Source organism: Trichoplax adhaerens, genomic scaffold, assembly GCF_000150275.1.
Source record: "Trichoplax adhaerens TRIADscaffold_3 genomic scaffold, whole genome shotgun sequence".
Lineage (NCBI taxonomy): Eukaryota > Metazoa > Placozoa > Uniplacotomia > Trichoplacea > Trichoplacidae > Trichoplax > Trichoplax adhaerens.
In genome coordinates this window covers 4476176-4494502 of record NW_002060945.1, presented here as the reverse complement: position 1 = coordinate 4494502, position 18327 = coordinate 4476176, and the positions used below count along the sequence as shown (strand labels likewise).

The window sequence follows — 18327 nt, the reverse complement described above, 5'->3', positions numbered from 1 at the left end:
TTACAGCATTTCTGCTCTCCAATTTTGCAGTGCTCAATATCGATATATGCAATCGTAATTCTCTACAACTTGATCACTTGTGATACAGATATTTTAGAACAAACATCATGTTGCCATCGCAAGACTTGTAATACCTTAGACCGCCAGAAGTAAATCATGTCCTATAGTGTAGTGTCCACATTCTTCCAGTGGTCCGTCCGTGGCGTGAAAGAACTGTATGAGTCTGTATCAACAAAATGCACACTTTCACTAGGTTTGGCCAAGTCCTCCGCCTGGTGGGCTCGGTCAGGTCTAGGTGGGGATGGTACAACTGACGTATAGACCTAAAAATAGAATCAGTCGTCATCGCGCTCGCAGTCATCCAGTACAGTAGAGGTTTTATCCAGTACAGTGTACAGTATGCTGACAATTGACTACAATGAACTGTACTGTACACTGTACTTACTGTACAGTACTGTACAGTACTGTACACTGTACTTACTGTACTGTACACTGTACTTACTGTACAGTACTGTACAGTACTGTACACTGTACTTACTGTACTGTACACTGTACAGTACAGTAAAGGGTGCTGTACAGACCCTCCAAAAGTACTATACTGTACAGTACCAGAAGTCGAACAAACCATCCGTACCTGTACAGTACGTATAACTTCAGGTACTGAAACCAATCGCCACATTTCTCAAACTACTGGACTGGACTGGACTATATTGACTTCCAAGTCGTTGCCAATTTCTTGCTAAAAGGTTCTTCACTTGATCGTCCAATATTACTGCTAACTTGGGCTGATTCCATTCTACTGCTGATTTCAACTATCCTACAAAACATTACCACAATAATACGACATGCCACTGGAATTTTTATTTGGAAAAAAGAAAACTCCCGAAGAGTTATTGAAGCAAAACCAGCGCGCTTTAAATAAAGCGATTCGGTAGGTTTATCACTAAACAGTGCGGTAATAGCAACAACATTTTATGTACTGTACAGCAAGATAGAAAGCTTGATGCAATGTACAATAGTTGTCCATCAAGGAAGCGACTTTCCAAAGAAACGTAATAGCCAATACCAAATAAAACTACAGTATATCAACTACGTATAGCGCAAAGTTAGCATTCAAATAAATACTGCAATGTCCACTGGCTACAACCAGATCGATATTGCTAACAGTTAACTATGAAATATTTCATGGGGAAATATTGATTTTCCGACCTCACCCTTTCGCATAAAATCAGGGAAACTTGGGGATCCTCTTCCAATGTTCACAGTTCGACATTTGATAAAATACAATAATTTACAACCTACGCTGTTTGATTTTGATCTGTATAAACTTTCATATGCGGATTCACGACAGTATAACAGTACAAGGCGCAGGTATAGTAGAGTAAAATATTATCAAGATGAATCTTCAGTTCTATTGCGTACACCGGTTAGTCACACCAGTCTCTTGTTATTTTTACCCGAAGCTATTGAAATTAGTCATTAGTGAGGACACTGACAAAATCTGTACTTTCATCAACAATGTGACTGCTGTAGCATGTAAATGAAATACCCCTCAAGGCTAAAATTTTGCATTATGGATGTTGAGTCATGTTTAATATGCTCCAACGAAGAATTCATGATCTATTTACAATACATATGTAGGTACTAACGATAGATGAATAATAAATCACAAATTGTAATTTAATTTTCATGTAGTTATTACTACTAGCCTTGAAAGTCTTCCCTCTTGGCCAATTAGGAACCTTATCTGATCAACAAAACGTAAAGAACTACGTAGCCCCCACTAGTACCTTATATTGACAGTAAATATCGATAGCGATGGCCTACCTACAATACTCGTTGGCGAATATCACATTGTGCTACATGCAATACTAGATTCAGATAAATTACTGAAACAAAACGAAGAATTGTAGAGGTAGAGTCTTTGGAGTTGATGAGCCGATGTTGTTGCCATGGAACAATTGTAAATTTTAGTTTCGCTCATATCAATGAATCTTTACATGTGCAGTATGTATAGTATTTATGGTACTCGACTGAAATATCAAGCTATAGACTACAGTTACGCCGTACTGCAAAGTGTAAACTCGTACTCTAGTCTTTTGGACCTCTAATATAGCTTCAGAAAGTATCTTTTAGTATGTGCAAAATAATATCTTTATTGCCTCCTTTATCAATGTGTTAATGTTTCTGTTTTAATATTAAAAGGGATTTAGATCGGGAAAGAGTAAAATTAGAACAACAAGAGAAGAAAGTCATTGCTGATATTAAAAAGATGGCGAAGGCTGGACAAATGGTAACTATGAGTAATCAATTTCTTTACATAGATTATATTTCTATTGGCTCGCTACGATATGTGAAATTTGAAGCTAAAATGCAATGATTCAAACGATGTGACAAATATAGACGTACACTTCCCAGTTACGTACCTTTCACGTCGACACGCATACAGATGCAGCCATACTGAACCAATTTATTTGATTACCCATCTTTTAGGACGCTACCAAAATCATGGCCAAAGATTTAGTTCGAACACGTCGATATGTTAAAAAATTTATAATGATGAAAGCCAATTTGCAGGCGGTTTCTTTAAAAATACAGGTATGTTGATGACATCTCAACTCTCATGAAAAAGATTGCAATCTTTCTCAACTCTAAACTGGCCTAACAAAAGACTTTTGTACTTACCGATTTTATAGACTCTTCGTTCAACCAATTCCATGGCGCAAGCTATGAAAGGCGTAGCTAAAGCATTAGGTAGAATGAATAAGCAGCTAAACTTGCCACAAATACAAAAGATTATGATGGAATTTGAAAAGCAATCTGAAGTAATGGATATGAAGGAAGAAATGATGAATGACGCTATCGATGATGTTATAGGCGATGAAGAGGATGATGAAGAAAGGTGTGATCAAAACTGCAGTTTAAATTTTTAGCGTTTCAATACTTTTACGAGTAAAAACTTTAAATGTAATGTCAAATTTGTGCTTTATTAGCGATGCTATAGTGGCTCAAGTTTTTGACGAACTGGGATTGACGCTTACCGATCAGGTAATTGTGTTACTATTACATGATTCAATGCACTCCCTCTAAAAATTATGCTGCTATAGTTTTAACCCTTTCTACCTCGATTTTATTAGCTTGCTGACCTTCCAGCAAGCAGCACTTCCTTGAACTCAGCATCCCATGCAGCAAAACAACCGCAGGTTGCTGCTGCTGGTGGTGGTGGCAATAGTGATTTAGATGCAGACCTACAAGCCAGGTATGTCAGGCTGTCTAAATTGAATTTCGTTCTTTAGCTCTCTAGTTAATACTGTGATTGCTACTATTTTGGACGGATCTTCATTCGGATACACGTACTGTTCATACTGATATGATTGTATAATCAACTTAAACTATAGGCTGGACAACCTACGAAGAGATTAATATTGAAGATATGAGTGCCACCGCCTAGATTGCGTTAGGTCTAAAGCAACCGAAGCCTATTATTTGAATGATAGCCGTTTAAGATCTTTGTTTCATGGAGACTGTAAGATTGGCTAATGAAGGGCATTATCTCATTTACTAAAAACATCACTTTTCGTGGATTTGTAAATTCTTTACACTCTGTATGTATTATTTTCATGAGTCCAATTTAACTATGTTTATTATTCTAATAGTTTCAGCTGCTAATTGTTGTACATTTTAAAAGTTATATTCTTGAGTAGGTAGATGCAGCTACGTAAACAAGTTCTTAAAACATATACAGTAAATAAAAAAATGCCGTATATATCTATTATGCTTACTGTAATATAATTTACATTCCGCCAAGTTGTACAACTTGACACAACAGTAAACTTAATCTAAAGTAAAGGTACAGTACTTTATCCTTTGCTGGGCTAAATATCTTGGATATCCATCTTCGATGGATGCTTTTGCAAAATTATTACATGCCAATAGTACAGCATTAACCAGATATATGAGTATTTCATGATACTCTCATTGGATTTTTAAAAGTACAGTAGAGTAAAATTTAGAATTTTGCAATTTGCGGTAATACAGCTTTTTGTAATCTTTTAGCAATTGTTAGAAAATAAAAACATTTGGCTTTAATTTTGCTGCTTTAACGCACAGAAGCTTCTGACTGTACACAGCAAGACGCATAGTGATAAAAGCTTGATCAATGATGTTATTATTAAATACCATGATCAGTTATTGCAAGTATTGCAATACAACGAAGAATGTGTGTTTCGTTAATATTTAGCCATCAATTTTAGACAATCTATGACTACAACGTAGATGATTAGTATTTATTTACAGTTGATGAACCTTATTTATTGCTGATAGATGCTGCTGGATTATCTTTTCCAGTTATTTAATGAATTTAATTCTATTCGGTGATAAGTATAGTACAGTACAGTACACAACGGTCCAAGACAGTTGACTTGTGTGATGACTGTAGTGTACAGTATAGTAGTAATCTAAGTTCAATCGTCGACTAAAGAGTAATCTAAAAGTATCGTAAATTGAGTTTTGTAACGCAGCACATGGATTAACATCCAATAGTCCATGTCCAGTTAAGCCATTTTGCCAAGGATTCTGCCAAGAAGGCCTGCTAAAAGTACAGTACTGCAGCGTAACACAACGTACAGTATAAGTACTGTAGTGTCCGTACGGTAGAGTTACACCCCATGGCCACGGCGACTGACTTTCCACTGTTTGGTAATAATAGTGACATTAATTTTGCTAGCCACTACAGTGGCGACGATGGTATATTACAACCATTAGAAGCTGGTGGAATTCTCAAAATGTGAATAGAACATTAATCCATGGCCAAAAACAATGTCACTGTTGACAGTGAATTCAGCTAGCTGCAATAGTGATTGTATTAGTGTACAGTCTCGTGCAATTGCCAGAGTACAGTAGCCAAGAGCAATGCAATGTAACAACGAATGTGGTGTACCTACTGCGCACTATTGTGCACCACTGTGCACCACTGTGCTCGACGGACCGCGCCACAGTGCACTACAATATCATCATGATTATAATATTCTGCATAATAAATAAATTAATCAATATTAGCGATCGCGACGTAGAAGAGTTCCCAAGCATCCCCGCACTATTATTATTATTTTTTTTAATTGGCTCCTTCAAGTCGTAGCTTACAGTAGTCATTAAGCTCGTAGTGGATCGATTTTTCAACATTCAACAATTCTTGATCCGCTTGAAGAGTACGTCTACAGTTTTGGGGCGTTGAACAAAGTTGGAGTGAGTGAATGTGTAGATAAGATTCAATCGTACAAAAGAAAATTACAGTTCGGAACGGTACCTTTACCTTGTTGGATTGCGTTCCACCCACTAAAAATTGTCCGTTGAAAATCACTATTTATCTCTCTACTTATTACAGTAGATAAGAATAAACTAGAATTATTTGAAACATTTTAATGCTAGATAATGGATGATGAAACATCCATTATTGCACAAGTTAGCAAGGAAAATGAAGACCAGCAACCGTTACGAGATATGAGCAGCGAATCCAATTCTGATCTTCAAAGAGGTAAGTTGTTATGATTGCCATATCAATATTAATTAATTAATGTAGCCAAGTGGGAAGGTAAAGAGCTGCTAAATATTACTCTATCTATATCTTACTTTTTATTTTTTGGAAATGAAGAAAAAAATTCATGCTATCATCGTCTTGAAGGTACTCTAGCCAGTATGCAAGTACCATCAATAGCTTATACGATAGGCTAAGATTGGTGTAGTCCAATGTGTACTAAGCTTATATCGTCATCGTTTCGTAAATCATTGTAATAGAGAAGCAATTAAGGCACGATGTCGTACCATTGAAAAACTGATTTGTTTGAACTACAAACTCCATCTCATCCCTATCATGATACGACTTTGTATGCCAAGTCGATACTTTTACACTCAATGCAGTCCCATCTTATAGAGTGCTCAAGTTATTCTACACGGACAAGATGTTAACAATATCAAGTAAAAAAAATGACCTCCAACTCGTTACTCACTTGATGAATTATTAAATTACAATGTACTGCATGATATGTGTAAGACAGCGAAGTTGAACATGAACGTTATTTTTATCATAGTATAGCGATACAAGTATAACGGTATAACCTTCTGCTGAGATCGCCTTGATACCGATTAACATCTACGTTGGTTTAGATCCGTTCCAGTTACTAGCGCTAAATTACGTAAAGTTATTTACTTTATTTTGTAGATCTGTAAACCATCATTAAAACTACTCAGTACACAAAATCTTCTAAGCCCTGAGGGCGGATTAAGAATCAAATGTCAGGGGCGAAAGATTTTAAATATTTGCAATCTTTCCTGTTCGTGTATTAATGACACCCGATATCACTGACAATAACGTTTTAGAATGGAATTTTTATAATTTGCCCTAAGAATTGCTTATTAATAAGAATGAACACCCAGCGAGTAAGCAAAATCAAAAAAATAAGAACTCGAGAAAATGCTCTGCCTGTTATTGCATTAATGAAGTAGCCATTCGAAAGAGGTCATGCATTCGGCAAATGCCTAATGATACTGCTTAAAATAGACATGTATCTGTTTCTTTAAATTTACAAACGACTATAATTACGGAACTACTATTGATAACTTTGCGACGTAGTCATGTAAACTTGAAACTGTTGAAGTTCTACAGTTAGTTAGTATTATTTTCCTCTGAAACTTTTGAAGTTCTACAGTTAGTTAGTATTTTTTCCTCTAGTAACCATGCCTTCTTCCTACACTTTAAAATGGAATACGAATTGTTTATCTATATATAAAATTGATAGCAACGTTTCCTGTTTTACTTCACATTGGTAAGAGTTTGCAGCTATTTCTTCTCATGTGGGTAATTTTTTTTGCTTAATGACTTACGCATATCGTTAGCATAAACATTTAGCGTCTTGCTATAAATTTATAGTAAGTATTTATATTTACTTGCTGAAAGTTCAAATCTCTATTTATATTTTTAAAGATTAAATACTTCTTTATCCTAGCTATTTATATTGCGGTCATACAACCATTCGATATACGGACTGCAAGCTTATTTCCATCTACTGTAGACTTTTGGAATAGTATCTTTCTTTTTCATTCAACTACAATGATACTTATAGGTAGTACTATGTAATGGAGTCATTTTTTCTCTTTTGCATTTCTATTTCTCTGCCCTTACACGGTGAATTTATCTTACAATACATCATGAACGTCTCGTTGTAAATACTAACATTGACTTTATTATTCGATGACACAATACTGTATTCTCTATCTCGTTGATCATGAGGTGTGTCTATCGCTAATGTAAAAATTATGTATTATTAGATATTATTTTATGACCATTAATTAGCAATCGTCTTGAAAATGTTTCTCTCCTCGTACGCGTTAGCAAAGTTATCACCGCTTATTTTTTTATTCAAAATTATTTGGACATTGATAAACTAACTGATGACTTGTTCTAATTACTAAGGAGTAGAATGAGCGAAAGTTACAACAAAAAAAAATTTGAATAAATGAACAATACGAAAGGTTACTTTATTGCTTATTTAAACTACGAGCTATTCTACTGTATAAGCAATGTCGGCGGCGGCACTACTTAAATTTTACATAGCGAGCAATTTTACATTTTACTTACTACGTTTATTGATCCAGACAAAGCGAAAGAAAGAATAAATATCTCAACGTTGATTTATTACTCTCTTACTCATGTCGATTTCAACTTAGGATATGACTTTATACTATTATACATCAGGAGTGATTAACTTTATAACTAGAGAACTCTAAGAAAGAGACCCACAACTACCTTTAACGTTAGCAACACCTGAATAAGCGATTGTAAATGACTTCTTTTCTGTTTATTAATTTTCATCTAATTTGCCCATTTTATATGGCATACTTGATTCGATTACTATGTTACTATTCATCGATGGAATTGACTGTTATACTGTAATACTGTACAATCAGTGCCATCGCTACTAACGTGAAATAGACTAACGAACGACATTACTTTGACCTAGAACTAAGTAAAGTAAAAATGAAAAGAGATAATTCTAGCGCTGCAAGCAAGAATAAAAATACTTTGTATGTTATATTCGCATCGATAACGATTGATTTAATTATACTCGTATATGTATAATTTATGCTCAATAGATACGGCATTCTTTTCAGTTTTAAGTTAGCTCCTGCCCTCCTACTTTCTTCTTCAAATCTTGAAATTAAACAAGTACAGTATTCAAAAAGGATCCTAATTACTGTAGATCTTATTAATATCAGTGAATTTCTCTTATTACGGTCGATGCAATCTAAATGCTTACGATAGCAAATTGGATTGTATGACTATGATTGGTAATAATTATTGCATCAATGTTCGCAATAGTTTTATATACGAATAGATACGCTCGTATCGTATTTTCTGCATTCAGGTTGACCCAGTAGAAATCGCCTTAAAGTGATATTTGACTACTTAACAATACAATTGATAGATTTTAATTTTCAATGCCTTTCTCGCTATTTCTTCAGCACAGCAAAGAGTAATTGTTTACTGTTACAGTTTATTAGATTTTCTATTCATTATCAGTTTACCAGCATTGATTTAAAATCGAGTATTACTTAGCACATTAACCAGTTTATAGATTAAAATATTGAAATTAATTCAACTTCTTTTATATTTTAGAGAGATTTTCTGTACTTTAATATGTAGAAAATAGAGTTATGAATTCCGTGAATTTTTGACGAGATCTATAGTCTATTCTTTACAAACTATTTTCAGTTACACCCTCATTATCTGAATAAAAATATATTTGTGTCTACTTTTTCTGGCTAGTCATTACACGTCTAGTACTACTTCGACTTATATTTATAACTGTCTTAATAAATAGATAACTTTTATCGAAGTAAAAACAAAATAACACTAAGTAATATTGGAAGTGATCGGTACCCTCCAATACATTCTCATTAATGCGTTGATTCTAAAAAAAATAAAGGGCTTTATTAATGTTATACGTAGTATATATATATTATTCTCCATATATGGTTATACGTAGCGTAGTTTAGAGAGCAGGTGAAATTCGCCTATTTTATTCATTATGCTATCTTAGATTTCTTGAAGTCAATGATCTACTGCTGACCTTTATGACTACTACATGTTTGCAGTAAGACGCATAAACATTTTATCCATCTTATCCTTGATACTGATTGCCGTATATTTTTTAATTAACTGATGGGCTGTGCTATGCTCAAAACACTTTATTATTGTTCTTAAATATCTAATCCAATCTAGTATACAATCATGCCTCACATAGACGATAAACCTCCATTCTTGACTAATCCCTTATATCGTAGATTGATGGATCGCTGTCTCTTTACTTTTGACTAATAGCACCCTTTTACATATTAAAATTCTATTTTGACCTCATCCGGTTTTAATTTTTCCTGTATCATTTTATTTCTTTTCTTGCTCAAAAAAACCTTAAATAAATACTAGATTAAACTATTATTACAGCCATACTACACGTTATACATTACCCGTTCTTATTATAAATTTCAAGACAGAATTATAAAAATATCTTCATGAAAATTTTTTAGCAGCGAGATAAAATACATGATATTAAAAGATAGTAAGAGATCAAACTCTTTACCTAGAGTGAAAAGAGTATTCTACACTCTATCCATCTTTCAGAAGTTAATTTAGCTTAAGGCCACTACGATGTATCGTATGAAATTGTTTAAGACATATGTTATATATATTAAAAAATTGAAAAGGTATTTATCTGTCATTGTATATATGTTGGTTATTACATTTTCTATATCAATATTATTCTGTGTCAGTATAATTCTACAGTTTCCGTTATCCGGATAGCATTATCAGTTTTAAAAATAGAAGCTTTCATTGCGTAAACGATGCAGATATGCAAGATAGTATATTACGGGTCACGGTTACGAGAAATCTCAACGAAACAGACTTATCTTATCATTCGACGTGACTAAAGAAATCGAATAAGCTTCTATTTCATAGCATAATCCAGCCTTAACAGTAGTAATCGTTCCTTCTTACATCAATGCTGAGTATTCATTTGGTTACTATAGAATTGAAAAAAGTAAAATAATATCTCTCCATCTATTGTTGCTACGTATTAAGGCTATCAGGGACAAACAAAAAAATTACAAAATATGAAGGTATATACGTATACGGTATACCACCGATAGATAACATTCGCATATTTCATTATACTATTAACAGATTGCGTGTTAAATAATAAATGTACAAATTGTCCGCAGCTGCGATAACCTTCTCTTGTAAAACAATTTGTAGATGGGCTAACTATCCAATGATACTCTACTTAAATATTTATCTCCGTTTTAAGTTAATACGCTAATACAATTTACTAAATGTATCTAATGGTCAACTTCATTAGTAATTTAATCCCAAATTAAATAGAGAAATGGGAAAATTTTATAGTTGTTAAAAAGAAAGTGGTCAAAATTACTGACATCATAGGTGTTTACAATTTGGATGTTATTGATGACTCCCATCTTATACATTGACTTCAGCATTTTAGTACCGTACGGAAGTGACGTTAACTTAGTAAAAGTCCTTTCAAAAATTGAACTTAATATCAAAATAGCATTTCTTCGAAAGGTCACCATTTCATTGTTCAGTATACAATTATATATCCAAACTAACTGTCAGGAAGAATTATGTCTATATCTCACATCAATCATACCAGTATAACCACATTAATAGGTTAATGTATTCTTTACCAGTATTCATGATTGAAAAAAATATATATATGCATTATCACATAAATTGGTTAAGGATTTTATTTTAATTCATCATGTTTCCTTCAGAGCAAACCAATCGAAAGAAAAAACAGCAACATCATAAATTATTGGCTTCGATCTTCTGCTGCTTTACTGGTGCTTTTACGCGACGTCCACGTAACGAATTTGGTGAAGACAGACCTCCGCCATCTAATGTAAGTATCGGTAGTATAATGAATAGGCTAACGAAAATTATTAGTCTTACACTGAACTGGATATCTGTAATAAGTTAAATAAATCAATCAACCGATAATAGTAATACACAAGTAGCAATCAAAACATTTGTAAAACCCTTCGAAGTTAATGATTCATAGCCCCATATAGATAAAATTACACCACATAATCTTATTGAATAATAGGCCAACATTACTCCCAATCTTAAAACTATTTACCATATTAATGTTAATAAAATGCAATTACTGTTCCACTTTACTAATTAAGAATGTGCTATACTTAAGAATCCTCTTGGCTAAATTATCGATGAAAATGATGAGTGATTTATTGCCAATATAACAGCTGAATTCTACGATTAAAATGGCCTGCAAATTTCACTTCCAATGTTATTCTACGTTATGCACTTGATGAAGGCATCATATAGTCTCATAGCACAGTAACTGCATTTAATCTTCCAGTCAGCGCTATTTGCAAATGCTTTCAATGATGCCCCAAAGCACTTAGTTCAATCAAAGTTTATGACTTCAATGCCACATCTGTGATTGATAATATGATATCTGGAGATAATGAAAGAAATTAAAGTTATTTCATGCAGCGAAATCAGTTCCGATAGGGTAGAATAGGGCTCCCTAATTTGAGGATCAAGATATTTGTACAATAAAACTACTTAAAATATCGCTCGGCTGGAAGCATTTTATCGAAACTTTTTGTATACTACTAATGTAGTCTTTCTCGTAACAAGGACAAAATAATATTAAGAACTAAAACATGCCCAATCTAAGGCAATACAGTATTCATACAGGCACCAAAACAAGGGTTGTTTCAATACGTTGCATTGGCATATGAATATCTTAAAGAATAAATGATAAGAAAGATGCCTTACGATTTCTAAATTTGACGCTATTTAAAAAATTACTCTTAGTTGTTCCCGCATTATAAGATAAAGTGAAAGCTACTGGATGGATAAATTGGAGATTAAATTAATTATTGTACTCATAAGTCATTTAAAATTAAATTAAGAGCTATTTAAAAAATGGCAGTGAAGATTCTCATATATTAAGACTTTAATCTTGAAAAGGGAATTGTAAATTCGCTCCATTCGCTCTCATTACTGTCAAATAGGTTACTATAAAACGCGCAGATCGTACGAAAATTTTCCGATCAATTTCGACACTTTACCTTCAAAAGTGCATCCTATAGTGTTTCTCAATCATTGAAAGTTAAAAGGGTGACAAAAGATTTCTAGTAGGGATTACTTTCAGAATATAGTATCTATTTTTTTCATATTCTAAACACTGATTTAACAATTTGAAGGAAAAAGTGAATTTATGTTAAGTATTACAGTTACAGAAGAGAATCAGCGGTTCGGAATCGTTCAATACTTGGACGTCAGAATTGATTTACTGTTAATACCATCGAAATTCATTATTGGTTATTTTTATGAGCGATAAACCAATATTATACTATGTATCGAGTTCGATGTAATTTATTGATGGTTTGCTAGCTAGCTAGTAGGCATGTAGTTATGCATTGCCAATTGTTTGTCATGGTTACGATATTAATTGGCTAAGTTACGTATTGGTTGGGTATTTCCAATCCCTTTACAATTCAGAAGTAGTTTAAACTCAGATCTAACAGTGAGCGTGATTTTCTAATACTCGTTATTTGCCACCAGCATGAAAATTGAATTCAATTTAAAATAAGAACGTAAAAAATAAAAAATACCTCTAAAAAGTTAGAAAGATTAACAACAAGTTCAATATAATAAATTTTTAATGCCAATCAGTCGTCATTGGTTAATAATACCATAGGAAACGAATAGAAATTTGAAGTAGTAAGACAATAAAAGTCAAAGAAATTGATATTCAATAACAATGACGAACAATCACTTTGATATTATTTTTGATTACTTATTCGTCATCGGTCACGATTATTTACGGATGCTATAGAAAATACGTCAAAAGTTACGTCTGATAGAAAAAAGGGAAAAATAATATTTACGTATGGAGTTATTTGTTTCATCATGCAATTTTCATTAAAGTTATCTAGACGCTAAACATTATTGCAGCCGGTTGAGTGTTATTCACTGTAAAAAAATCTGTTAAACATCACTTACCTTTAATTATTTATGCTATAAAAACTGCATCAAATTTATATAAAATATCTCGAAAAATTATGTAAATTAATCATAACCTTAATAATATTCGAAAGATTCAATATTTATTCATATAGATAGTTGTGTAGACTCTATCCATATTTTGATTTTGCTAAGCTATTACCGTCCTGTAATCATATATGACGAGCAATGCAAACTGAATGACTGTCCCTAATGATGGCTACAGGACTGTAGTTATCCGTCACTCTTAGTCATCACTGTCAAAAGAAATGTATCAAACTTATGATAGCAATACACGAAAAGTAACCAATTTAACATGTCAAGCAATCCAAATCAGCTCTACTATAGTTCATAAGATAGTCAATTCATACTCTAGTGTAATTATTCTTCGTATTATCTACTCTAAGTCACTAAAATAAAGGAAATGGATCAAGTTGACTGCAGCAATGCATAAAAATAACCAATTTTTAATGTACTGTATAGCGATCAAGACTATCTGAAGTAATGTCTTCAATGATGAATTTGTGTTATTTCCCTTATTACAATATAAGACGGTTATCTATATTTTAACAATATATTCTTCGTCACTACACCAAAGGAAATAAGTCAAAAATTCACGATAGCAATACAGAAAAAGAACAAATTAAATTAAGGCTAATGATGGTAACATATCTTCAACAATAAATAGAACTTTCTCTTCACTGTACTGTATGTTTGCACAGATCTACCTTACAGTATAGCAGTTATCTGGACTTTAGAAATACACTAGCCTAATTAGTTGACTATCTGTCACTGTTACTTTTATTATCCTTAACGAATAAATTTAATGAAATTAATAACGTTTCTCAAGAATAAAAATGTTCTACTGTAACTAAAATATTGATTAACATAAGAGGGAAACAAGATTCTAAAATATTCTTTGTTCCTGTTCCCGTTCTGATTTGTCTCAGCACGAATAAAAACTACCATATTTAGCATTTACAGCCATGTTAAACTATTTGCTAAAAAATAAGGGTCGTAAAATTTCACTTTTACTGAAGTACAGTGGAATATTGAGGTATCAAAATTTCCTTATGTTATTTGAATAACAGGAACAGAAAGTTATTGTATGTTTTTTTCATCCATTTTCAAGTACAAGTTACTGGAAACAACTATTTTAACATTTTTAATGTACTACTAAAACTTCTTTGTATTTTTTCAAAATAATCTATGGTGTTCTAGAGCTGAAAATGATAAATAGCCCGAATAGAATAAAAAATTGTTTGGAATCTATATGTGTACAGTATATTAGAAAATCAATCATTATAGAACAGTATACACACTTGCGTATATGCCAGCGTCAAATCGGAAATTTTCCCATTCAATGTCAATTTCTCAATTAAATTAACCGGTTACTTGACGCAGATGTACTTTATTAAAATGAGTTTTAACACTAACATTGACGAAAATATAGAAAAGGAATAGAGCATTTCGATTGATAACATAGGTTAGGATAACCATCTTATGTTATCACAATTTTTGCCTTATATGAAACTCTTTCCAGTAAAATATTCAGAAGAATGGGGTTTCTAAGTCATCATAGTAGAACCACTTACAGATTATTAAAAAGAATTATATTTCTAGTTTATTCCTTTAATTCTTACCATCAAAATGGGTCTACAATCCTAGGCAGTGTCCATTAAACGTTAAGGCCAGTATCGTACGTCAATGATACCAATTATACCGGCTACTAAATAGATCATTATTCATGACTATTTAAAGCAATTTAAAGTGCGATAGCTAATTATGATCATTACCTGTCTATTTTGGCCATGGTCAAGTATTTAAATGGAACGGTTGCTTCAAATTTGCATCATAACACGAGCAAGTATTGTATAGGGAAATCCTGAAAACGGGCAAAAAATATTTGAAAATATTTGAAAACGATTGTTATAACTGACGGCGTCCTTAACCATCCAAACTTTAAGTTTTCCTGCGGATTACGACTATGTAGCTATTATTACCGTAGATGGAGGCCAATACAAGCAATGTACCTACATCCTTTTGGGAGGAACTTGAAAATCTCGACCTAGATGAACTTGAAAATTTCGACACAGATGAACTTCAAATTGATTACACGGAGTTATTATTAGTACGATAAGATAAATAAGATAGCTTAAAATCTTCTCCCAGTACCACGGTGGTATTTGACTAATTGAAAGGCTGTTAATTAAATTAAATTTCTATATTGTACACCGAAGGGAACGAACCGTTATAAATTTGTATAGTCAAAAAGTGGAATACAGCTGAACTTTAGATAAAGTAATTGTTCTAAATGGTACCCTCTCTCGACATTTATTGACTTAGGGTGAACAGAGATATCTTCTGCCTCCACAGCAAGATTTGGCCAACAAGAAGAAATGTGTTATAATTGATTTAGATGAAACATTAGTCCATAGCTCTTTTAAAGTAAGTCATTTTATCTAGCGATAGAGAGGTTCAATCAGTAGCGGTATTGGCTAATAGTAGCAAAGAGTAATATTTTACGTTGTCAAGAACAAAGGTTGTTTAATTAGTTTGGAGGTTAAAAATTTAGTAATATTGTAAGTTATCATAATCAGTCATTAGAGTCAGTACTCGTTTTTTGCTATATACTATAATTTTTTCGATCAGCTATTACGCAATCGGCTTATGGATTGATTTACTAAGCGAATATTAGGCCAAAGTTATAATAAATTATACCAGTAAAGTAGCTTAATTTGAATAGTACAATATTTCTCGTTCTATTAACGCTGATAGAATTGATATTTCTACCACTTATTCAATACGATTTTGAAGTTTAAACTACGATTTGTTAATAATATATCAGTTGTATACATGTTTACTCTTGAACTAATGCCAATACCATTGCCTCCTTTATCGAAAAATTAGCCGGTTAAAAATGCGGACTATATCGTACCGGTAGAGATTGACAATATCGTTCACACGGTAATGATTGGGATAGTATATTGCTGGAAAATATTTGGTCAGATACGATTTATAATATGATGAATGATTCTTTAATCTAGTTGCGATTTTATAGTATCATAAATAACACGATACTACTGTACTTGTGTCAATTTCTGGTATAAAATTCACCTTTCCAATGGTATTGATTTATTTTTAATTAATAGGTCTACGTCTTGAAGAGACCACACATTGACAAGTTTTTAGAGCGGATGGGTCAGCTGTTTGAATGTGTTTTATTTACAGCTAGTGTTTCTAAGGTACGAAGCAGAAGAATGATGACAATCGTATAAATTTTGCAGTCCTTTATCAGATTTATCTATCTCGTTTATGTAAACAAAACTACTATTGAAAGTAATACCCCTATAATTTTGATATTATAATCTTTTGTGGCTAGCTTTACTCTTGGTCCGACATATTTCATACAATAATTATAGATTTTTCTAGGTATAAAAATTTGAAATTCATTATATTTTATTCAGTATGCCGAACCCGTATCGAAGTTACTCGACAAATGGAACGTCTTTGATAACAAGTTATATCGAGAATCTTGCGTTTATAATCGTGGATTTTATGTTAAGGTAACATTTTATATTTTCCTTTATTTATAAAGTTAACTAACTATTGCGTTATAGTGAAGCGATATTTACAGTAACAAGCTCTCAATAGTTCGAAAATCAATAATTATACCGTAGCGTTTTTAGTAATCTATAGATAATCGAAATATTACTTATGAAAGTCTTTCGCTATGAAGAATGTTACCCATAGAGATTGAACCTTTTTAAACGCATACATATATTCTATAACTTATGTTTCTGTAATTTAAGTTTATCATCTGGTTCTTTAATGGCAACTAGGATTTAAGTAAACTTGGTCGCGATTTAAAATCAACCGTGATACTCGATAACTCTCCGACTTCCTACGCTTTTCATCCCGAGAATGCGGTAGGTCTTTGCGTAAAAACGAGTCTAAAAAGATATATAGGATAATAGTTTTATTAGAGTTTTATCCGAAAACAGAAAATTGAATAGCACAGTAATGTATATCTACCTGATCACAGCTAATAATCTGCCATTTAACGGAGCTATGCAATCGTCGGCGAAACTTATTTTATAGTCAATAAATAATGAGATAAACAAGAAGAAATTTATATTTGTACATAGCTGCTAAAATATTAAGATAGCGATTAAATCACTTCTAAAATAAATAACCTATTTTCAATCGACGAGAGAAATAAATAAACTAATCTTACTTAATTTTTAAACTTGCTTCTTAATATTATTTAATTTATTGTAAAGGTTCCTATACGCTCGTGGTTCGATGATCCTGCTGACAATGAATTATTGGATCTCATTCCATTTTTTGAAGGATTAGCTCAAGCTGATGACGTTCGACATTACTTGAGTCAATCGCCTAGGTGTAATCCTAACCTTTTAATTACTTCACTTCCACAAACTCCACAAAATGCTCAAACGATTATTACTAAACAAGCAAATCATAATGGTGACATAAATCAAGATCACTCTGAAAATCATGAGATGGAATACAGCGAGAACGCAACAGATGAAGAAGTGTCTGTGGTAAATAACATTATAGTTGAGAATATAGCACAAGAAAATGCTGAAACAGCTTTCCAAGAGACAAATCTGACAACGCCCGATAGTACTCAAATTGATAATCAACACAGAAATCATGATGCCAATATCGTAAGTAATGGCAATGGCCAATCAGTGAAGACGGTTACCGTCAACTTTGACGAATCTACTCTTTCAGTCACGAGCCCTATGGTATTGGAAGTTGAAAATAGTATCAATAATGCTAACTCTAGCCAAAACTCAAATACGTCAAGCAATGATTTAGTTTATTGATTTAATAATCAAAGTTACTAATTAATTGACGTAACAGAAATCATGGCGAAAACAGTAGGCAAGTCTTTTAATTAAAACTACTGTGAAGACTTCTAAAATGGATTAAAATCATAATTTGAGGTCAGGATACCGAATAAGAATCAAGTCCTGCATTCTTTTAGAGATTTTTGAAATACGATGAACTATAACCTAAATATAAAATTAGTTGTTACCGTTTCATCAATTCGATGTATGTCCTATAACTATGTTTTAGTGAGATTGAAAGACACTATATTGGATAGTTAGTACAACCGATAAGCAGTAACAAGATATCTATAAACTATTGTACTGAATGCAAAGCTTTGAAAATGGACATGAGTTGTCGCA

General features: G+C 32.6%; 2 protein-coding genes across 2 annotated transcripts; both read left to right on the top strand.

Moving 5' to 3' along the window:
- Positions 1–845: 845 nt before the first annotated feature.
- TRIADDRAFT_50029 (uncharacterized protein) lies at positions 846–3423 on the top strand (the record flags this gene model as incomplete). Its single annotated transcript, XM_002110968.1, has 7 exons — positions 846–931; positions 2206–2293; positions 2494–2598; positions 2697–2902; positions 2994–3048; positions 3138–3259; positions 3399–3423. 7 exons carry the CDS (start codon positions 846–848, stop codon positions 3421–3423), a joined length of 687 nt encoding a protein of 228 aa, XP_002111004.1.
- Positions 3424–15463: 12040 nt separating this feature from the next.
- Positions 15464–17484, top strand: TRIADDRAFT_15923 (uncharacterized protein; the record flags this gene model as incomplete). The annotated part of the gene is made up of 6 exons (XM_002110967.1): positions 15464–15556; positions 16019–16075; positions 16261–16353; positions 16576–16674; positions 16951–17037; positions 17392–17484. Coding segments are annotated over 6 exons (522 nt in total), but the record flags the coding sequence as incomplete, so codon positions are not given.
- Between the last annotated feature and the right edge of the window lie 843 nt (positions 17485–18327).